The sequence below is a fragment of the Marmota monax genome, unplaced genomic scaffold (assembly GCF_021218885.2).
Source record: "Marmota monax isolate L192 unplaced genomic scaffold, Marmota_monax_Labrador192_F-V1.1 WCK01_AAM20220418_F8-fsc00055, whole genome shotgun sequence".
Lineage (NCBI taxonomy): Eukaryota > Metazoa > Chordata > Mammalia > Rodentia > Sciuridae > Marmota > Marmota monax.
Genome location: NW_026695205.1, coordinates 1,957,377 through 1,981,795, shown reverse-complemented (window position 1 = coordinate 1,981,795; position 24,419 = coordinate 1,957,377). Strand labels below are relative to the sequence as shown.

The 24,419-nt window shown below is 35.5% G+C and overlaps 1 protein-coding gene across 4 annotated transcripts in view; it reads left to right on the top strand.

Moving 5' to 3' along the window:
- Rasal2 (RAS protein activator like 2) overlaps nucleotides 1-24,419 on the top strand; it is a 361,482-nt gene that overhangs the window by 150,635 nt on the left and 186,428 nt on the right. For all 4 annotated transcript variants that reach the window (XM_046430001.2, XM_046430002.2, XM_046430004.2 and 1 more), the window contains exon 2: nucleotides 11,571-11,698. In XM_046430001.2, coding sequence (XP_046285957.1) covers nucleotides 11,571-11,698 — 128 coding nt within the window. The remainder of the gene's footprint in view (nucleotides 1-11,570; nucleotides 11,699-24,419) is intronic.

Sequence of the window (24,419 nt, the reverse complement as noted above, 5' to 3'; positions counted from 1 at the left end):
TGATGTTCCCCCTTTCCGAGGCAAGAAATTTGACCTTTCTATCTTTTTTATTCTGGTATTTTATACACTTACCTTAATCCTAAATGATATTCATATATAGCTGCTTTTTTATTCATCATCAATTTTAGACCTTTTTATTGGTTTTCTATTATGGTAGATGAGGATTTAGCTGTCACACAAGACCATCCTAACCCCTTTACTATTAATTTCGTTTTGTTTGGTTGTTTTGTTTTAATCAGTATTCACTGCTTATATTATTATGCTATATACTGGGCATGGTTGAATGTCGTTATTATTTTCCCTTTCTTACTTTTTTGGGGTTCTTTTCTGCAGTCAATAATTGCCTTTCTTTTTTTATTTGTTCAGTTTTCTTTGTATCTATTATTATTTTTATACCTTTCTGTATTCCTGTAGCACACTTGGACCCAAGGTCAGTAATATGAGGGAAATTATCAGATGAAGTATTATTTTTTTTTTTTTGTTTTTCTTGGAGACATTCTTCATGGATACCTCCTGGTCTGACATTTAGGCCTATTTTCCTGGGTAACTGACCTTTTAGAAGTTTCTTCTGCTGCCATTCTTGAAATTCTTTGTGCCTTCCTCTTAGGTCAGATTGACGGTTTCCTGGATCTTTCTTCCCTTAAAAAAAAAAAAAATTCCTTGTTTAGTTCAGGCATATCCTATAGTAGTGTCAAATATGCCACAGAGACATAAGCCTTTAGAGCATCGATCTCTGTAGTTGCACTGCTCCATTCTGGGCTATTTTTGTCTGGTGGACAGTTATCAACCTTCTGTTTATCTTCATCAACATTTTTGAGATATTCTTTGCTTCTCTTCTGTTTTTGAGGACCTGTTTTTAAATATTGTATACTTTTTGTTTTCTTGATTTGTTCCCTGGTGTGGCCTGAATTTGTATCTGCCCTAAAGTTATTTTATGTTGGACCCCTCTCTCCCAATGTGATTATATTTGGAAATAGTCCTATGAGGAGGTCCTAAAGGTAGAACCCTAATTCCACATTGTTGGTGCCCTTATTTAAAAAAAAAAAAAAGCTAGAGACACCAGAGTTCTCTCTCTCCTCCCCATATGAGGATAGAATGGGAAGGCAGTCTTTACAAACCAGTAAGTGAGCACACATTAGGAACCAACTTGGTTGATACCTTTATCTTGGACTTGCCATCTCTGGAACTATATGAAAATAAATGTGTCAAGTCACCCCAGGAATGATACTTTGTGGGAAGCCTAAACAGAAAAAGATACCCCTTATTTTGATTTATTTTGAAGTAAATTATCCTACAATAGCTTCCTGAGAACAATATGTAGTAGGTAAAATTTTTGAGGCCTTGAATATCTGAAATATTTTTATCATCACAGTTGATTGTTAGTTTGGCTAAGTGAATAAACCAGCTTGGAAATACTGTTCTTTCAGAACTTTGAACTCTTTCCATTGTCTTGCAGTTCCTGTGCTACTATTGAGAAGTTCAGATCCTTTCTTATTTCTGATGTTTTGAATGTAGGATGTTTTTTCTTGGGATGTATTTTGTTAGGTGTCTGTTTTCATCAGATTTTCTGGGCACTCAGTGGATTTCAATCTGAAAGCTCATATCCTTTAGTACTGAGAAGTTTCACTAATGTTTTTCTCATTCCTATTTTTTCCTTTTCTAATATTTTTGTCTTAACCATCTTGGATTGGCTCTCAATTTTCTCATCTCAATTTTTTCTTTTCCTTCACTTTGTCTTTTTGTTCTGTTTTCTGAATTTTGCTATTAAATTTTGCTTTTTCCTTTCTGCTATTGTGTTTTAATATATAAAAGCTCAATTTAGTTGTATAAATGTAACTGGGTTATGGATTTCTGTATGATCTTGCCTCAGCCTGTTTCACCAGTCTCTTATCTCTGCAGTTAGTTTCTTATGCCATGTGCTTCATAGGACTACTTTTTTCCTCAGGGTTTTTGGTTCCTTGTTTCATTTGCATGAAATGCCTAATATTTGTACTCCCTTCTACTACCTCCTGTTTTCCCAACTGTAATATTGCCCCAGGTTAGGTCCATTGCTCTTATTAAATCTCTCAGGTGTCCTGTACTACTTCTTGATACTGTTTTTTTTAAAAAATCAAAACTGTTCTAATTTAATTGTATACTGATTGTATACTATTTGACTTTAAGTTCTTTAAGTCCAGTGAATAGGTTTGTTTATTGTCATAACACCAGATTTAAGTGTTTTGTGCAGAATAAATAAATACAGAATTAAAAGTAAACAAGTAAACATTAAAAACAAAAAGAAAATCAAGAAGAGGCTCTGTTGATATGCTAGAAAAAAATCTAGATTTTACAGAAGAATAACTAAATTCTAAGATAATTGTGCTAAGTGTTTTATAATTTCAAACCTCATTTTATTAATCTGATTTGAGGAAGTATTATTTATTGATCTCAAAGGTAGCTTTCAAATCTACATTGTATCCTAAAGAAAGTCCCTTTTGCCCTCCTTTGCGTCTTTTCCTGAAGACCTTTGTATTTTCTTCTACCTGATCCTCGCTGGGGCTGTGGCTCGGAGGTAGAATGCCTGCCTAGCACGTGTGAGGCACTGGTTTCGATCCCCAGCACCACATAAAAATAAAGATATTGTGTCCAGCTACAACTAAATAAATAAATAAATAAATATGGATGAGCATTCCAAATCACCATTTCTTTTTTATCTTCACTCTTCTCTCTTTATTCTCTGTAATGTAAATTTATCCCCTGACATCTGAACTCATTATTCAAATATTTTCAATAATGGCTTAGACATTTTTAACCTAAAATTGACTATACAATTAATTTTTACTAACACCCCTGTGTGTATTTGAGCCAATATTTAAGTTGCTGATAAATCTGGGTAAGAAAATATGTATGAAGTAGGTGTATTGTCATGTATCAGCTGTTTTTTTTTTCCCAAAAGGGACTGTTTTGTGATATTGTTAAAGGTTTTGTACAATCTTAATGTCTTCTAAGATAATGGAAAAGCGTATGGAAAGTAGGTAAACCTTGGAGAATTATGGAAGCTCTAACTTAGAAGAAAAGATAGAAATGATAAAGATGAATGAATGATAGACAAAAAATGAAAAGAGAGAAAACATAATCTTGGCCATCCTCATGCATTATGCCTATGAATTTTATCCATTTGTGAGAAAAAAATGAAGACAACTATGATAGTGGTGCTAGTTTTAAAAAGCTGTGTATTTAACTTTATTCTCATTGTCCTTTGCATTCATTGTGTATCTTTAATAAATTATTGTCTTTGTTTACTTACCGTAATGTTTGTAGTATAGAGGGAGTATAACTTGTATAGGATATACTATATACTGTATATAAATGTACTAAGAAGTTCATTAAATATTAAATGACTTTGCAGTGGCATTTTAGCAAACTAAACGGAGCTCTTCTCAAAAGAGAAGTTTTGTCTTAGAGTAGGCAATCACATCTTTGTCAAACATGTGATTGCCTACTCTAAGTTATACCTTCAAGGAATATATTACTCTATTGTCAGATAACTCATTCTATCCTGTGAGAGAGCAGAATTAGAAGTGCAGTGGTGAATTGTGCTGTTGGGACTTGAGGGAAGCTGCAGAGGAACTCTTGACAGATGTTAGACTAAAGAAAACTACTGAACAGAGAGAAGTAAACTATCTTCTCTCTTCCCTCTCTTTCTCTTAAGAAGGGTGATGGTGAGCATAGGGGATTTATCGACTAGGCACTATTAATCAAGTAGCATGGAAATTAAATCTCTATAGTTAAGGAGAAGACTGAAATGGTTCATTGAAGTTAAAAGACACGATATAAATTTATTTTAACAGTTAAAGTCTCATAGTGAATTTGTAATGCAAGGATGAAAAAGCCAAACAAAACCTAATGATTTTATATAAACACACTGAATCCTTAATTGGTATCCTTATTATTGATCAAGGTGCATGTGGTTAAATTTAAATTTACTGGGACCATTGATTTGCACGAATTGTGATGTAATTTGCCATTCCAAAGGTACACTGGCTGTCAGGACAAAGCAAAGTTCATAGACAATGTGTGTTGGATAGTTATCAGTCTAAGAAAAAATTTGTTATTCTGGTAATAGGGGATTTTCCCCTTGACATTATGATACATATTGATGGTATAAAGAAATTTAGAAATAAAATAAGTAACATTGAACTATTTTTTAATGACCTGTATAGGTTTGCCATTCCTTTTTGTGCTTTAAGAATGATATTAATTTGATGGCAGCTCTATTAGATCTTAAGCAGACAGAATCAATACATTTATAAACTAGTTTGGTTATATCTCCTATACTGTGGTCTGTATCTCCTATACTGTGGTCTGTTCCTCAGCAGCATATTACAGTCATTGTCATTGTTGAGAATTCTCTCCATAGGAGAACTTTTAACATTATTTCTTCTACTGTAGCAAAAATTGCCTATAGAAGATATCCAGATATATGCCATATTTTTAAAGCTGTATGGCAAGGACAAGGATTTTATTGTTTATGAGAAAAATAACTTCCATTAAAAATATATCTTGTAAATTGTCCTATGAATTATATTAATCATGAATATCTATTAAAACTGTTTTGAACATTATTTTAGTTACAAGAAAGTATGTATTTAAAGCAATTACTGTTTTAGCAATTTAAAATATGTAGGTAATAATATGTTTTAGTTATTTACATGTTTTTGCTTGTATAATGTGGTCATTCTAATTCTGAGTCTTTACAAGTCTTATACTTTGAGTTCTGACCAAACAAATCTGGTCATTGAAATTTTAGAGTTCAGAAGAATTTGCCATTTCTAAAGCCAGGTTAACTCTGGTGTAGGAATAAAAACAAATATATGAAAGGATAAATCTGTCTTTCCACAGCACTTCAAATTTCCACAGTTTATGCCAATTAATTTTTGAAAATGTGTTTCTCTTTTTGATGTATTAAAGTCTCCCCTAAATAGATAGATTTCCCAAAATTTTGTTTGTGTGTATGTTTGTGTTTTAAGGATACCATTAAGAATTGGAAGGCTATCAAGACTGAACGAAATGTTATGGTTTGTATTAACTGGAGGATTCGCTATAAGAATTCTGTAAACCTTGCTCTGAAAAGTGATAAATAGGCTCAGGATTTTACCAGTTGCATTTTATTTATCAGAATTAAAAAAAAATGCAGCACTGGGTGCAGTGGCACACATCTGTAATCCTAGTGACTTGGGAGGCTGAGGCAGGAGGAGCACAAGTTTGAGGCCAGCCTTAACAATTCAGTGAGACCCTGTCTCAAAAAATAAAAAGGGCTGGGTATGTAACTCAGTGATAAAATGTGCCTGGGTTCAACCCCCATACCAAAAAAAAAAAAAAAAGTGGCCTAGTAAATAGTGTGATTCAAAAACTCAGATTAACTTCTAAGGAGCTGTACGATTTTTTAAAAGATTTTATTTTTTTAAATACACGACAGCGGAATGCATTACAATTCTTATTACACATATAGAGTATAATTTTTCATATCTTTGTATATAAAGTATGTTCACTCCAATTCATGTCTTTATACATGTACTTTTTTTCATTACAATTCTTATTACATATACATACCACAGTTTTTCATATCTCTGTTTGTACATAAAGTATGTTGACATCCAATTCATGTCTTCATACATGTACTTTGGATAATGATGTCCATCACATTCCACCATCCTTGCTAATCTCTTGCCCCCCTCCCTTTCCCTCCCACCCCTCTTCTCTATTTAGAATTCATCTAATCCTTCCATGCTCCCCCTCCCTACCCCACTATGAGTCAGCCTCCTTATATCAGAGAAAATATTAGGCATTTTGATTTTGGGGGATTGGCTAACTTCATTTAGCATTATCTTCTCCAACGCCATCCATTTACCTGCAAATGTCATGATTTTATTCTCTTTTATTGCTGAGTAAAATTCCATTGTGTATATATGCCACATTTTTTAATCCATTCATCCACCGAAGGGCATCTAGGTTGGCTCCACAGTTTAGCTATTGTGAATTGTGCTGCTGTAAACATTGATGTGGCTGTGTCCCTGTAGTATGCTGTTTTTAAGTCCTTTGGGTATAGATCGAGGAGAGGGATAGCTGGGTCAAATGGTGGTTCCATTCCCAGATTTCCAAGGAATCTCCATACTGCTTTCCATATTGGCTGCACCAATTTGCAGTCCCACCAGCAATGTATGAGTGTGCCTTTTTCCCCACATCTTCACTAACACTTATTGTTGTTTGTCTTCATAATAGCTGCCATTGTGACTGGAGTGCGATGATATCTTAGAGTAGTTTTGATTTGCATTTCTAACTGCTAGAGATGATGAGCATTTTTTCATATATTTGTTGACTGATTGTACATCATCTTCTGAGAAGTGTCTGTTCAGGTCCTTGACTATAAGATTCTAAAAAGTAAAAAAGGTTTCCCAAGCATTTTTTTTCCTTTGACAGTCTCCTTATTTGGGCCATATATGTTTCCTTTCCTGCTTACCCCTATTTCTGCTTTTAGTCAGATCTCCTTATTTACTTTTCTATTGTAAATCTTTTGATACTTTCCTGATTCTGAAAGAGACAGTTTGCTTCTGAAAAAAGTTATTTTTATACATGTGTAGTGGAATGTTCAGTTCTGTCATATAATTTGCTTCATCATCATCTTGTGTCAGACCATGATGCTACTTTTAGCTCCCATCACAAGGAAGGGTTAACGTAAGAGAGATCTGTTGTTATTGTTTCCTTACCAAGTAGTTATTCAGTTTATATTGATTTGAAGGGGCCTAGCGTTTGATTTTATTCATATACTAAATAACCTAGGATTTTGAATACTGTTTTGAAAATTAGTTGGAAATAATGGATTTCACTGTGTATATATGCCACATTTTTTAATCCATTCATCCTCTGAAAGGCATCTAGATTGACTCCACAGTTTAGCTCATCCTTTAAATGAGTTTTATTCCTTTTTTTTTTTTTTTTTTGGAAAACTATCTGTTGTGGACTTTCTTGCTAATACTAAAGTAGAATTATGGTTACACAACCTACTTAATGAGCATCCATCAATTTGTATTTATAGTACTTGCGCTTTTATTCTCTGATCTCTTTTGTGCTATTCCTTTACCTCAACTAGAGTTACTAGTCTACTTGTTGATTGGTATTCAAACTCTGGCTCACATGGTCCCTTCCTTATTATTTTTACAGTGACCAATTTAGTGCAAATTCTGATCATCCCTTAATCACATTAGTCTTCCATTTATTAAGACCTCTGATCTTCTCCCCACTTACTTCATCTTATAAAATATGGCTGAATTTTTCTCCCTCCCTTCCTTCCTCCCTCCTTCTCTCCATCTCTTTTTCCCTTCCTCTCTCTCTTCCTCTCTCCGTACCTTCCTTCCAGTACTAGGGACAGAACCCAGGGCCTCACAGGTATAGGCAATCACTTTACCATTGAATTACAACTTCAACCATTTTTTAAAAACATTCTTATTTGTTCTTTTTAGTTATTCATGACAGTAAAATGTATTTTGACATATTGTACATACATGGAGTATAACTTCCCATTTTTGTGATTGTACATGATGTGGAGTTACACAGGTCATGTATTCATATAAGAAAATACAAAAGTTGTATGTGATTCATTCGACTGTCTTTCCTATTCTCATCCCCCATCCCTTCCCTTCATTCCCCTTTGAATCTAGTGAACTTCTATTCTCCAACCCCCTCATTGTGTCCTCAACCGTTTTTAAATTTTTTTATTTTGAGACAAAGTCTTGCTATGTTGTCCAGATTGACTTTGAAGTTGGGTCCTCTTGCCTCAGCCTCTGATATAGCTGGGATATACAGGCATGTGCCACCACTCCTAGTATATGACCAGATTTTCTTAGAATCCTTCATTAAGGTCTTATTGTCTAAGCAATGGTTTTTAATGTGTGATCTGTGAAGCCCTGGAACTCCAGGAGCCCCTGTTCTATAAGGTTTAAGCTATTGTATAATGTGTGTGTATGTGTGTGTGTGTGTGTGTGTGTGTGTGTGATGTCAATGGATCTTTATTTTATTTACTTATATGCAGTGCTGAGAATCGAACCCAGTGCCTTACACATGCTAGGCAGGTGCTGTACCACTGAGCTACCACCCCAACCCCTAAGCTATTTTTATAATAAAACTGAAAGACAGATTATGGTTATTCTGTGTTTGCTATGTGGCAGACATTTTCTGGAAAAAAAGAGGCATACCTGCCACTTCTGGGGAAACAACCAGCAGTATTTATTGCTAAAGATAAAATTTATGACTAAAATGAAAATTAGAATTTTGGAGAACTCATATCCGCCACCTTAAGTTTGACAGCTTCTCAGTATTGAAAGACATTTCTGATGAGATCAAGATTTGGGGGAAGATTTAGGCGTGTGATTTTTTTTTTTTTTTTGATAGTACATAATGAAAAGTTGCAACATTTGGAAGATCTGCAAATCTGAGTTAACTAATATTTTCTAAGTGATTCCAGTGTATGATGGTTAAAATCTCATACATATGGGGTAAAAGAGCCAGTCAAAGGACGAGGTACACAACTGATTTTGAATAAAATAATACGCACAGTCCATTAATGTGGTTTCAGATTCCACATTGCACTGACCTTTAAAGGCAGATGCTTATTGAGTTTTGGTACTATATTAAAGAATATCAATAATTATGTGAAAATACTGTTAAAATACTTTTATCTTTTCCAACTCTTTGAGACAGAGTCTTGCTCAGTCTTATTATTATACATCAACCGCATAAAACTAAAACAATCAATAGATAATAGAAAACAGAAATAATCAAACTGTCTTTAAAGATATATGCAAAAATGTGAAGAATCACTTTTTTTGGAAAATTGTTAACATTTCATTAAAATGTACCTTTGTGTTAATATGTAGTAAGTTTGTTATTTTTATATGAATACATATTTCTAAGATTTGTTTTAATTTCAAATATGTTAAATATTGATATGACCCACGTAAACAAACCCCCTTTGAAGTTCTCAATAATTTTCAAGAATTTCAAGAAATCTTGAGATAAAAAAACCCAAACAAACCAACCTTGAACTGTTCATCTACAGAAAAATATCTAGTTTAAAGGAGTGCCTTCTAAAGGATCTGTTGAGTTACCTCTGATTTTTAAAATGTTTCTAAGGTTATTTAATTTTTGTAATGAGGTCAGCATGTAATGTCCTTAGTATTCTCATAGGGAAGGGATTGAACAAATCTAAATTTGTTCTAATTTAGCTATTAAGATACTTCTTTTTATTTCTGTTATTATCTTTTCTCTTGTGAATTTTAGATACTAAAAATAATTGGAAACCAGAAATTAGAAGTAAGTCACTAGAGCATAAAGATTGGAAGCATTGATAAGGTAAAATAGGGCAAAAATCTGAGGTTATCCTGTTCATATAATCCCAGCATGTAGGCCTTGCTTATGTGCTATTAGACCTTTAATTAGCTAAGGAAATGAGGACATGATAAAATGAGTAAATTAAATCTGTAGATTACTTTAAAGTCTTTTATTATTAAAGTGCTTCTTATATCTAACCCAAAAGTGCTAAATAGAACAAAAATAATAGCTTATTTTGTCTTTTTTCTTCCATGTATTCTTATCAAATGATTGAAAAGTGGGAATTATATAGAGGTAGAAAAAACAGATGAAATCATGCCACTTACTGGATGATTAATCAATCTCTCCATTTAGAGAAAAAAAATTTAAAAATATAGAGGCATTGGTCCTTATTTAATTGCTTCCTATTTTGGTACTAGATTTGGCACTGGAGACAAATTGTTCAAGGTCCAAGAATGTTTTATGATATGTTGTCTTGTTTTTCACAGTACCCCGAGTAAATTACCACAAAATTCAAATTGGACAAAGGGAGAACATTATAGTGAGGCTTTAATAGAGTTATTCAAGATCATACAAAGAAAGGAATTTAGGTTTCCTTAAATTCAGTGTTGATGCAGATTTATATTTTGTCAGGAAAGTTGGTTTATGCTACAAATACAATATCTTGTGCTCTAATTTTTATAGACAGAGTATCCATGGCTAACTTACACAATAAAGTTAGTCACTTGAATAAAAACTAGTCTGGGCTACAAAACCAGTATATTTCCACATTAAATGGGTGCATCTCTCTGTGTTGAAGTTGTCTTAGTTTTTGACTCCAGAAATAAGCACATTGTGATTAAAAATTTAACCTATTTTCTTTTTGTTTAAATCATGTGAAGATAATCAGTATTGACAGGACTAAAAAGTTCCTAAGAATTAGTAACATGTTTAGCAAAAGTCTAGTAACATTATTGTTCTTTGGACGTTGAATTATCTTTGGGGAAGTTGATAAATTTCCCCAAAAAAGAAAGTTGGATAGACTGAGAGAGGATGGGAAGTTACACAAGAAGGAACAGGGAAGATAATATTGGACACAAAATGATGTGGGTAGAGATATATCCACCAAATTGCTCTGATTATTGACTTGTTGCTTACTTCCTAAAGAAATCTGGGTACAATTATGCCAGTTTATATTATACTATAAGGCAACTAGGAAATCTTTTGGATTTATTGAAGCCAATACCAGTAATACTTATCATCATGTGACAAGACAGAAAGTCTGTAGAAAACAATGAATTAAAAACACTCTTGTAATAGACATAATATACTTATTTATGATTCACAACTCTCCTGCCCTCATGGGTATTTGTTTTCCAATCTGTTTGGTTTGTTCTTCTCTAGTATAATAACTAAATAGTAATAATTAGAACATTTAAAATAATCACTGTAGTAAATTCCTGAGAGGAATTAGTCTTTTGTGGCTAAAGTAATTTTAAGGTACTTTGAACTGTCAAATGCTTTATTTAATAGATCTAATGTGTATTTAAGATTAAGATATATTCCAGATTCTACAACAGCCCTCATAATGAGTAAACAGTTAATATTAAAAAAATAAAGTAGCAAAGGTAATAATAACCAGTTGACATTTAAAAGGAATTAAGGCATTTGTAAATTGTGGAGACATTTTGCTTTAATATTAGGTAACTTTACCTCTAAGAAACATGATGGTAAAACATTCAGATCTCTCCTTGAGGGCATTATTTTCTGTGTTTTTAAGATCTTACTGGCCTCTAGTGGTAATATGCTATTATTTAAACATTTTCAATTCTTAAAACTGTTTTTAAGACAGTCTGCCAGTAACTCTACTCTCAGTTCTGGACTAGAAAACCAGTATATTTCATTCTCAAAGTGGAAATGTTACATGTTTATCTTCCTCCCATAGACTATACACTATATCTTTTGTTCTTACCTTTGAATCTTTTTTACTTTGAATAATACCAATTTAGCTCTGAAGCAACTTTGCATTATTTTATCGTTTGTACAGTGTAATTACTGTATCAAGTTTATACTAACAGTTTCCCCCACAGTGTTTCAGCCATTTTCTCTGTAGATTGTAGGGCAAATTTTTGTGTATACGTTTTTTTTCTCCCCTCTAAGAGGCAAAAGACTCACCTTTATTAATTTGACATTGAAGAATCTTGTTTTTCTGTTTTGTTACACAGATGTGAAAGGACCACCCACTCATCGTCTGTCTTGTGGTCAGTCACCCTATACTGAGACCACAACATGGGAGCGGAAGTACTGCATCCTCACAGACAGTCAGTTGGTGTTGCTCAACAAGGAGAAGGAGGTGAGATAGAAAGCTACTTCCCTTTTCTAAGCAAATGCCTGAAACTTATGTAGCTTTGATTTTTATTTTGATGAATTACATTATATAAATAGGGGCTCTTGCAATTGTAGACTGTGGATAATAAGTTAAAGACTGCTAAATGTCATAATGAAGTGCTATTGCCATGAAAGAGTGAGTTCCACAAGATAGTGCTGAATTTTCACTAAGGAACAGTAAAAGAGATAGTAAGTTGAGAAATTTGGAATGAGGAGTATTAGATAGTTTAGACCTGTCCCTGCAAATGCCCCCCTCTATGAGCCACTGGAAATTGTGTCTTTCTAACTCCTAAAAAAATAGTTATCATACTCAGTCTATTAATTAAAAGAAGTTTAACAGTTTACAGAGGCATGGTCAGCATAAGGGACGTATCAAAGGGTGGTGAGGTATCTATGAATGAACAGTAGAAAGCTGGTATAACCCCAGACCTTCAGGAAAAGGGAGGGGTTTCTGGACACCAGAGAATTGTAGTTGTCTGAGAGGCTGCAAGACAGTTGTGGTGTTTACACAAAAAAGAACACAGCCTTTACCAGAACTAAAATGGCCACCAAGAAAGAAAGAAGAGAGAATAAACCTTAACTCTCTTCTGCTGCTTTCTGATTTTTTTTTGCAATTATCCCTGTTGGCCAAATCTAACTTGTAGGCAGGAGAAGATTGCTTTGTTATGTTCTATGGAGGTCAGTTTCATACAGCACATAATTAAGGGAGCAAAGGATTGGGAGAGTAGCATAAGTCTAGAGAGGCAGGCAGAATTTAACCTTCACAAACATCAAGTTTTAGGAACACTTTCTGTTCCTCTTGAACTTACACTACTAGTACTTTACTCCTCAAACTATTATAGTGTATATGTTCTTCCATATCCAAATAATTCTATTTGCCTATTGGTGATTAATATCACTCTGGTTTGGTATGGACATAAAATAATCTGTCTCCACTACATAAAAACAATGACTATGATCTTGAAAAAAGAAGAGGCATAATGGGTGGGAAAGAGAAGAAAATACTTGATTTAAAAAGAAGAAAGATTGATTGCCAAAAATATATAAATAACTAGAAAGATGTAGGTAGAATATACATTCAGTAAGTCATTCTTCCTAAAAAGTGTGTTTGGAAGAAGCAGTGAATAAGAAAATTTTCTTAATTCTCATTTGTGAATTCCTACTCTCCTTTTTTCATCTCTTGTTCATCTTTCCCTGTGTCTTTTCTTCTCTTATTGAGTATGTTTTAATTTGGTAATGGTAAGGCAATAACAATGAAACAGTTCTAGTTTGTTCTCATATTTCAATAGGCAGTGCTTGCTTAAAAGGGTCCAGGTAATGTAACTCCACGAAGAACTTGCTTATTCTTTTATTCTACTCATTGAAAAACATCTCTTCCTTTTGTTACCATCTCTCTACCCATGACCCTTTTCCAGAATTTGAATATTATATTTAATTTTATTAAAATAATTTAATAAAGGCCAGCCTTTTTTTAGAACAGTTTTATATGTGTTGCTGTTGAGTGGATACATAATAAAAATTGGTAAAGTGAATGAATGTTAGTATAGAGAATTTCTTATTATCTAATTTGAATATGCACATAATTTAAAATATTCATTTATACAAACCTATTCTGTCAGCAAACTTTCATCAGCTCTCTTAATAAGGAATGTTACAAACAAATCATTTGTCATCCCCCCGCCCTTACTAACTGTTGTGGTTTAGGTATTAGGTGTCCCCAAAAGCTCATGTGTGCAACAGTACAAGAAGGTTTGGAGGTGAAATGATTAGATTATGAGAGCCTTAATCCAAACAGTGAATTAATCCCCTGATGGAAGTAACTGGGTAGTAACTGAATGCAGGTATGGTGTGGTAAGAGGAGGTGGTCATTGGGGGTGTGCTTTTGGAGTAGACATTTTGTATCTGGCGACTGGAGTTCCTCTCTGCTTCCTCATCCTAATGTCTTGAGCCACTTTTCTTCATCACACCTTTCTGCCATGATGTTCTGCCTCACCTCAAACCCCAGCTGTCTATGGACTGAGACCTCTGAAACCATGAGCCCCTAAATAAGCTTTTCCTCCAGAAATTATTCTTCTCAGGTCTTTTGGTCGCAGCAACAAAAAGCTGAGTAAAACATCCACATTTTTTTTTTTAGTTTAGTGCTGTAGCTTAAGAATAGATAGAAGAACATCAAGAAGTATCCCTTTTCCAGAACTGAGATATAATCCATTGATTGAATATTCCTGGGCAGTTGAGTCACCTAGGCCAAGGCCCCTATTTTTCTTCTAAAATAACTGTCCCTGATAAATAATTTTCGGAAACAGTCTCTCTTATATACTTTAATCCTCTTTTGTGCCAATTTTTATAAATAGCCCTAAATACCTGAAAACCATTATACCAGATACTTCATTCTCTCTCTGATTCTCTGTATTTCCCCTTCTGATGCTGTCTTCCACTCATCTTTCCCCACCTCTTGAAACCCTTTACTGTGCCTGCTGTCACTCAAGGACCATCCTTTGAGCAAAATCAGCTGTTTCTTCTGTAATGCCAGATTCGTGGGACCCCAATAGACCTCCAGGAGCCGAATCCGATGCAATCACACAAGAGTCTTTATTGCAAGCTCGAGCCTGGACTCACAACTGTTCCTGATGCAATGGTCCTAGGGAGTGAGTCCTGGTTTTTTTGTTCAGTGAGATTTTATAGGTTTTTTGGGGGGATACTCTATGCGTTACAACATCACACAGCAAATCATTCCACACCGCGCGGGAAAGTCAAACAACTCTTAACATTGATTAGCACATTCACTGGTGGGAACAAGTTAGGTAAGAGGTGATTGGTTAGTACAAGAAGGGAATTCGTTTGAACTGATTGGTTTAAGCTACGAGGAGTGTATGTGCTAAACTACATGGTTTCCCAACATGTTATCAACCACCAAAAACTACTTGGGGGGTCATCTGGCATCCCAGGTATTTTCCCTGTCTCATGCTGATTGGTGGTTGCGGGAGGGGGGGTTTGCTATGAGTCCTCACCTAGCGTAACTGAGTAACTGAGTCAGGGACACCTGGCACCCGCAGATGTCTCCTATTTGCAGACAAACAACTCAGCAGGGTGATTATGTGCCTAGGAGTGCTCTGTGGGTTTTTCCAAGGACAAGGGTCACGCCCCCTTCCTTGGACAGGCTTTGAGGTAGAAGCTGTTTTCAAAAATGGATTCACATCAGTTTCTCACTTCTACTTCTTCTCTGGAGGGGTTCCTTAAATTCTTGATCTCATAAGAACCAAAATGTTTCCTAATGTTACTATCTTTCATGAAGTCCTGTGGAAGTGTGGCTGATATTTTCCCCATAACTCTTACACCATGCTGCCTGAACTAGGTATTATCTCCTTTTATGGCTGCTTCCTGTCGGTTCTCCCTAAAATGCTCAAACTCTGAATCTCATTTATTCTCCAGTCCCCCTGCCTCATCTTGTCACTCCTCTATGTATTTTGATCTTCTGCATCACTGTCATCTACACAGCTTAATTTTTATTTTTAAATATTTTTTTTAGTTGTAGATGGACACATTACCTTTATTTTATTTGTTTTTATTTTTATGTGGTGCCAGAGATTGAGCCCAGTGCCTCATGTATGCTAGGCAAGCTCTGTACCACTGAGCCACAACCTCGACTCCTACACAGCTTAATTTTTATGATCCCAATATCTGTAGAGATGAATCTTACAACACAGTTTCCTTCAACTGCTCCTCTAAGAATTTCCCTATTCCACCTTTTTGCTGTAAGTCCTTCATATTCTCAGTAGTATACATCTTACTCTCTGACCCACTCCTTTCTTTCTAGCTCATTTTTTATTTCAATAATCTTTCAATCCTTCTGAGATCTATAGTCTCTTGATCCTATCACTTTCCTGCCTCTCATACCTCTCATTTCCTTTCTTTCCTCTTCATTCAGCCTGAATTCCAGAGTCATTCATTCTAATTATTCCCTTGCATATTATTTCCTTGCCTTTCTCTTGCTTCATTTTCTTTATTTGGTTAAGTAATAGCTCAGTTAAATCTTCTTTTTTTTAAGAATATTTATTTTTTAGTTGTAGTTGGATACAATACCTTCATTTTATTTATTTATTTTTTATTTGGTGCTGAGGGTCAAACCCAGGGCCTCACATGTGCTCAGCAAGTGCTCTACCACTGAGCCACAACCCCAGCCCAAATCTTCTTTCTTGTTATGATCTGAATCTTAAACATCTCCCAAAGCCCAGTGTGCTAAAGGCTTATTGGGAAGTGGTAGAACCTTTAGTAGGTAGGGACTGGTAGAAGGAAATTAAGTCACTGGGAGTGTGCCCTTAAAGGGGACAGTGAGAACTTGGCCCCTCCTATCTCTCTTTGCTTCTTAGCCACCGATAGGTGAATAAGCTTCTACCCTGCACCCCTGCCACCATCTACTGCCTTGCCACAAGCCCAGAAGCAATAGGGTCAAGTGACCATGAACTGAAACCTCTGCAACTGTGAGCCAAAATAAATCTTCCTCTTCATAAGCTGATTTATTTTGGGTATTTAGGTATTTATGTGTACTTTATCCATGAAGCTTAATGTGTCTGGAGAAAAGCACACACATTGCTGACTGGTCTTTGAACTAATGGCTGCAAACTTCATTGGAACCCCCAGTGCTGCTTGGCAATCATAAAACATTTTCAATTACTGTCCCACCCTATTGGATTAGTTCTTCTCAATCTATCTATGGTGAAAGATCTCTTGGCCCTCCACCCTGCCTCATCATAATCAATAAAATGAATTGTAAAGAAAAGCGAAATAAAAAATACAAGCCTGAATGTTTTATTAGATTTAAGACATGAAATTCAATAAGTATATTCAGCATAACATAGGGAAAAAAGGAGTAGAATTACAAAAAAAATAATTATTTGTGGAAAAAAGTCTATACTATGAAACAGATCTAATGATGACCCTAAGCGTGCTGCTTCTCTGTTTCTGTACTATTTTGTTTATCACAACAAATCAAAACAGTTCACAGAACAGTACAGGATCTTGAACCACCCTCTGACAAGCACAGTACAGAATGGTTTTCTAAAGTGATTTTTTTTCATACCTTTCTCTCTTCAAACCTGTAATCCCATCTTTATTATCTTTACATAGAGCTGATTACTTTGCTTATTGCTTCACTGAGAAAATTGAAGTACTCAGAAGAGAGCTTGTCTACCATATTTACTCACCAGCAAGTCTGATTTCCTTCTCCTCCTATGGTTGAAATTTCCACTGTCTTGGTCAGCCTCTCCCTTGTGTCCATCTATTCAAGGATATATCATTAGTAATTCTTTCTAACCTTTTGTACATCTTTAATTTTTTTGTCTCTATCAGATCATTCCTGTCAGCATACTATTGTATTGCTCTAACCCACTGCCTCACCTGTGCTAAGCAGGTGCTCTACTACTGAGCCACAACTCCAGCCCCTCAAACCACACCACTCTGACACAGTTGCTCTTGTTAAGCTCACTAGTGACCTCCACATTATTAAATTCAAAGATCAGTTCTCAGTTCTCATCTTATTTAATCTGTCAGGAGCATTTAATGCTACCCATCACTCATTCCTTTCCTTACATCACTTGGCTTTACATGACATCATGCTTTCTTAGTTTTCATCCTGCGTCTCTGGCAGTTCCTCCTGAGTCTTTCCTACAGATTTTTCTTCATTTTTCAGATCTTCATATGGGACCTAACTTCCTTGGGGATTTTATGACTTTTGATATCTTCTAATGCTGATGATTTCTAATTTTATATCTTAATGTACTCATCCCTCCTCTCTGCCCATTGCATATCTCCATTTGGATATGTGAGAGCCCTCTCCAACATGCCTCACATCCTCCAGTAAAGGTAACTACCCTTCCAGGTTTCAAAGATCACTAATTCCCCCAACTCTTTTAATCCCAGACATACTGATTTCATCACTATTTCTTGAACACATCAGACATGTTCCTGCCTCAGGTCTTTAGTTTTAGCTTTGCCTTCTGTTAGGAATGTTCTTCCTTCAGATATTTGCATAGCTTACTTTCTCACCTCTTTTAACAGTTTGCTTCCATATCACCAACCTTCACTAACTTCCCTCACCTTAAATCACATATCTTCCCCTACCTTCATCCAGAACATCTTTTTAAAAATATACTGTTATTTTTTATTGACATATAATAAGTTATGGGGTAAAGAGTAACATTTCAATACATGTATACAATGTGTCAGACTCTGCTGACCACTCTTTTATTCTCTGCGTCTGTGAGATCAACTTTTTAGCTTCTATATATAAATGAGAACTTGCAGTGTTTGTGCATTTCTGTGCCTAATTTATTTCACATAACATAGGGTCCTCCATTTCTACCCATGTTGTTTTAAATGACAAAATTTCACTTTTGTTTATAGCTGAATAGTATTCCATTGCCCATGTTATATTTACCCATTCATCTGTCAATGGATACCTAGGTTTATTGCCTATCTTGGCTCTTATGAATAATTGCAATAAATATGTAAGTATAGGTGTCTCACAGACATCTTTGACTATGTACCTAGTAGTTGAATCCAGAACTTCTCACCTAATTGCCTAGCTCTGATTTTTTTTGTTGCATTTGCCACTTTTTAAAATGCTATATAAGTTATTTATTACGTTTATTGTCTCTCTCATACTGGAATGAAAGCTTTGGAGCAGAGATTTTGTTTTCTTCAATGATATATCTCCTAATACTTAGAACAGTTCCTGACACATAGTAAACTCTCAGTAAATTGAGGTGAATGAATTGAGACTAAATGAATGTTCCAAAAGCCAAATTATAAATTTTGATTCCAGAATGTCTATTTCCATAATATAAACTCGAGAGATCTGATCCATCTTTTCTTTCTGTGATAAGCTGTATTAATCAGTGTTCTATTACTATAATACCTGAGACAATCAACTTATTAAGACAAAAGGATTAGAGAGGTTTTCAAGATGGTGAAATAGAGGTCAAATTCCTAGCTGCTCTGTGATGTGGAACTAAGAAAGAAGACAGGTAGTTTCTTAGCAAGGTGGGTGAATAACAACAACAAAACAAACAAACAAACTAACCAGAAAAAAAAAACAAAACTGGGGCCTCTAATGGAATTTAAAAACTGGACACTCAAAGCAGATCAGGGACCCAGGAGGCTGGATATAATAAAATAAGGAAAAAATACCTGGCAGCATAGCTGCTGCCACAGCTGGACCAGAAACTCCAGCCAGAGAGGTCCTTCCATGAGCATAGTGGAGGGATAAGGGAATTAAAGGAAACTGCATTTTTGGGGAGGCTAAGGCATGTTTGGGTACTGAGCATTTAGAGATCAAGGACATTGCCTGGCATACCTGAAAGACAGACTGCACAATATCCATGTTGGGGAAAAGAAGTCATCATCTCTCCAGGCAGTGTTTGGAGGATAAAGGAAGAACCATTTTTGCAGTCACCATGCAAGGGGCCAGCAGCTAAGGGGGCCGATTCCTAGCAAACCTGGTCATGGACACCCACCCACGTCTACCCTGCCCCTCCAATTCGACTGCTTGTTAGGACTGTCTGGGAGAGACACACCTGGTGGGAACATGGAATGGTGGGGGTAGGGGTAGACATGGATTTGGAGACCGAACCCAATACATGGGGTCTGAAGGTGATGTAGGGGATTAAGAATTGGGTCCCTCAGCACATGAGTGGAACCCAGGGGAGATCCTTGGCATCCAGTCTTCCAGCATGAACCAGCAAGTACTAGGCACTGGAGGGATGCTGATTTAAAATCTCCAGACCAACTGGCATTCAGCAAAGAGACTGGAGCCCACCTAAGCCTAAATCCTACCTCTAGGAATTCTGCCTATGGGATTATCTCACTCTAACAATCCAGAGGGTAGAGCATCATGTTCCAGACCCCACCAAAAACTGCTGAGAAACTGAGAATCTTTTGAACCTCAACAGAAAGAATTTCTATATCACTTCTGTTCTCTCCCTGTACATACCATTTGAAATTATAAAACCTTTTACAAATTTGCTGTTTTTATTGTAGGCAATAACTGATTATATCATTTCTGTTTATGGTGATAAATAATGTTGTAGATGACATAGTAAGGGACTATTTGATTTAATGCAGTATATTGTTTGCATTGGTTGTTGTTATTATTTGTCACCTCCCTCCACCTAAACTTTGAGGTACTGGAAACATTCAGGGACACTATAAGTCCACAGGGTAGAAACACTACTGCCTCAGATCTGTACTGTTAGTTGGGTGGACACACAAAAAACATGAAAAAGCGAGGGAACAAATTGCTCCAAACAAACCAAGATACTCTAATAATAGAATCCATCACTACCACAATGGAAGAAATGTCAGAGAAGGAGTTTAGAATGTACATAATTAAACTGATCTGCAAAGTAAGGAACAGTATAAGAAATGAAATCAGAGAGAAAATACAGGAAGTGAAAGATCACTTCAATAAAGAGGCAGAGATTCTGGGGGAAAAAAGCAGAAATCCTTGTAATGAAGGAAACAATAAACTAAATTAAAAATTCAATAGAAAATATCACCAACAGACTAGATCACTTAGAAAACAGAACCTCAAGCAATGAAGACAAAATATATAATCTTCAAAATAGAGTTGACCACGGAGAGAAGATATTAAGAGACCATGAATGGAAATCCCAAAAACTATGGGATAACATGAAAAGATCAAATTCAAGATTTATTGGGATAGATGAAGGCAAGGAGATACAAACCAAAGGAATGCACAATCTTTTTAATGAAATATCAGGAAATTTTCCAAACCTAAAGAATAAAATACAAATACAAGAGGCTTATAGGACCCCAAATGTACAAATTACAACAGACCCACACCAAGGCACATTATAATAAAAATGCCTAATGTACTGAGTAAGGATAGAATTTTAAAGGCTGTGAGAGAAAAATATCAGATTATGAATAGGAGAAACTAATTCAGATCTCAGCTGATTTCTCAACTGAAACCCTCAAAGCTTGGAGGTCCTGGAAAAACATATATCAAGCTCTGATAGAAAATGTATGCCAATTTCTTGTAGAAATAGAGAAAGCAATCATGAAATTCATATGGAAAAATAAACGACCCAGAATAGCAAAAACAATGCTAAGCAGGAAGTGTGAATCAGGCGGTATAGCGATACCAGACTTCAAACTATACTACAGAGCAATAGTAACAAAAACAGCATGGTACTGGTACCAAAATAAGCAGGTGGACCAATGGTACAGAATAGAGGACACAGAAACCAATCCACAAAACTACAACTATCTTATATTTGATAAAGGGGCTAAAAGCATGCAATGGAGGAAGGATAGCATCTTCAACAAATGGTGCTGGGAAAACTGGAAATCCATATGCAACAAAATGAAACTGAATCCCTTTCTCTCGCCATGCACAAAAGTTAATTCAAAATGGATCAAGGAGCTTGATATCAAATCAGAGACACGCCGTCTGATAGAAGAAAAAGTTGGCTACAATCTACATACTGTGGGGTCGGGCTCCAAATTCCTCAATAGGACACCCATAGCACAAAAGTTAATAACTAGAATCAACAAATGGGACTTACTCAAACTAAAAAGTTTTTTCTCAGCAAAAGAAACAATAAGAGAGGTAAATAGAGAGCCTACATCCTGGGAACAAATCTTTACTCCTCACACTTCAGATAGAGCCCTAATATCCAGAGTATACAAAGAACTCAAAAAATTAGACAATAAGAGAACAAACAACCCAATCAACAAATGGGCCAAGGACCTGAACAGACACTTCTCAGAGGAGGACATACAATCAATCAACAAGTACATGAAAAAATGCTCACCATCTCTAGCAGTCAGAGAAATGCAAATCAAAACCACCCTAAGATACCATCTCACTCCAGTTAGATTGGCAGCCATTATGAAGTCAAACAACAACAAGTGCTGGCGAGGATGTGGGGAAAAGGGTACACTTGTACATTGCTGGTGGGACTGCAAATGGGTGCAGCCAATTTGGAAAGCAGTATGGAGATTTCTTGGAAAGCTGGGAATGGAGCCACCATTTGACCCAGCTATTCCCCTTCTCGGTCTATTCCCTAAAGACCTAAAAAGAGCATGCTACAGGGACACTGCTACATCGATGTTCATAGCAGCACAATTCACAATAGCAAGACTGTGGAACCAACCTAGATGCCCTTCAATAGATGAATGGATAAAAAAAATGTGGCATTTATACACAATGGAGTATTACTCTGCATTAAAAAATGACAAAATCATAGAATTTACAGGGAAATGGATGGCATTAGAGCAGATTATGGTAAGTGAAGGTAGCCAATCCCTAAAAAACAAATGCCAAATGTCTTCTTTGATATAAGGAGAGTAACTAAGAACAGAGTAGGGTTGAAGAGCATGAGAAGAAGATTAACATTAAACAGGGATGAGAGGTGGGAGGGAAAGGGAGAGAGAAGGGAAATTGCATGGAAATGGAAGGAGACCCTCAGAGTTATACAAAAGTACATACAAGAGGAAGTGAGGGGAAAGGGAAAAATAATACAAGGGGGACAAATGAATGTCAGTAGAGGGGGCAGAGAGAGAAGAGGGGAGGGGAGGGGAGGGGAGGGGGGATAGTAGAGGATAGGAAAGGCAGCAGAACACAACAGACACTAGTATGGCAATATGTAAATCAATGGATGTGTAACTGATGTGATTCTGCAATCTGTATATGGGGTAAAAATGGGAGCTCATAACCCACTTGAATCAAAGTGTGAAATATGATATATCAAGAACTATGTAATGTTTTGAACAACCAACAATAAAAAATTAAAAAAAAATACAAAAAAAACAGGTGTAATATGATTCTTCTTTGGCAAATTAACAAAAAAGACTTACACAAAAAAAAAAAAAGAAAGAAAGAAAATGTATGCCAAACAAGAATCCTATATCCAGCAAAATTAAACTTCAGATTTGAAGGTAAAATAAAAATCTTCCACAATAAACAAAAGTTAAAAGAATTTACAACTAGAAAGCCTGCACTACAGAATATTCTCAAGTATTCTGTAGTTCAGGCAAAATATTCCAGGAGGAGGAAATGAAAAAAAAAAAAAACAGGAAAGGGAGGAACTACACTAAAGGAATAGTCAATCAAAGGAGAAACTAAATAACAAAGCTAGAAATAAACCCATATTACTGGGAACACAAATCATATCTCAGTAATAATCTTGAACATTAATGGCCTAAATTCATCAATACAAAGACACAGACTAGGCTGGGGTTGTGGCTCAGTGGTAGAGTGCTTGTCTAGCATGTGTGAGACCCTGGGTTCAAGTCTCAGCACTGCGTACAAATAAATAAAAATAAAGGTCCATTGACAACTAAAAAAAAAATTAAAAAAAGAAAGACACAGACTGACATATTGGATTAAAAAACAAGATCCAACAATGTGCTATCTCCAAGAGACTCACCTCATAGGCAAAGATATCCTCAGACTGAAGGTGAAAGGATGGGAAAAAACACTCACATGGATCACATAAACAAGCAGGGGTTTCTATCTTCATATCAGATAAAAGTAGACTTTAAGCCAAAGTTAATCAGAAGGGACAAAAAAGGCAGTTTCATACTGCTTAAGGGAATAATACATCAATAAGACACAACAATCATAAATATTTAGTCCCAAACAATGGAGCATCCATGTACATCAAACAAACCCTTCTCAATCTCAAGAATCAAATAGACTGCAACACAATAATACTGAGTAACTTTAACATGCCTCTGTCACCACTGGATAGATCCTCCAAACAAAAACTAAATAAAGAAGTTCTAGAAGTAAAAAATACAATTGATAATTTAGACTTAACATATATAGAATATTTCATTCATCAATAACTGATACACTTTTTTCTCAGCAGCACACAATACTTCTCTGATACAGACCATGTTATGTAAGCTATCACATATGTTGGCATATAGTTGTAATTTTACCTTAATTTATTTTTAGCACCTCTAGAGTTATTTTGATAGCTTCCTTTTCCATTGATATGAATTTTTGTGTTCTTGCTTTTTTCTTGACTAGACTTGTTTGATTTTTTCAAATTTTCGCTATATTATTTCTTCTCTATTTCATATATTTTTGTTCCTACTCTTATTTTTCCTTCCTACTATGTAATTTGAAAATAATTTGATTGTTATTCTAGCTTCTTTTTGATACAAGTACTTTAGGTTATAGATGTTCATCTGAGTACTGTTTCACCCCAGAGATCATGATATTTTAAACTTTTATTATCACTTAGTTCAAAGCACTTGTGTGTGTGTGTGTGTAAAAGTCAGATTTACTGAAGAATAGAAATAGAAATAGAACTCTTGCAGTGCAAGAGGGGCCCCAATACCAGAATCTCTCCATCCCTGCATGTGAGTCTAACACTTGGTTTGTTGTGTTGGTCCAAACTTACAAAACACTTTTTATTTACTTTTCTTCTGCTTTCTTCCTTGACCTCTGAGTTATTTATAAGTGTGTCATTTAATTTTGAATACTTGACATTGGGGGTGGGGTTCTATGTATGTCAAGGTTACATTTCTAATTACATTTATTACATTTCTAATGTAATAAATGATGCAGGAGAGGCTGGGGTTGTGGCTCAGCATTAGAGCACTCGTGTAGCATGTGCAAGACACTGGGTTCCATCCTCAGCACCACATAAAAA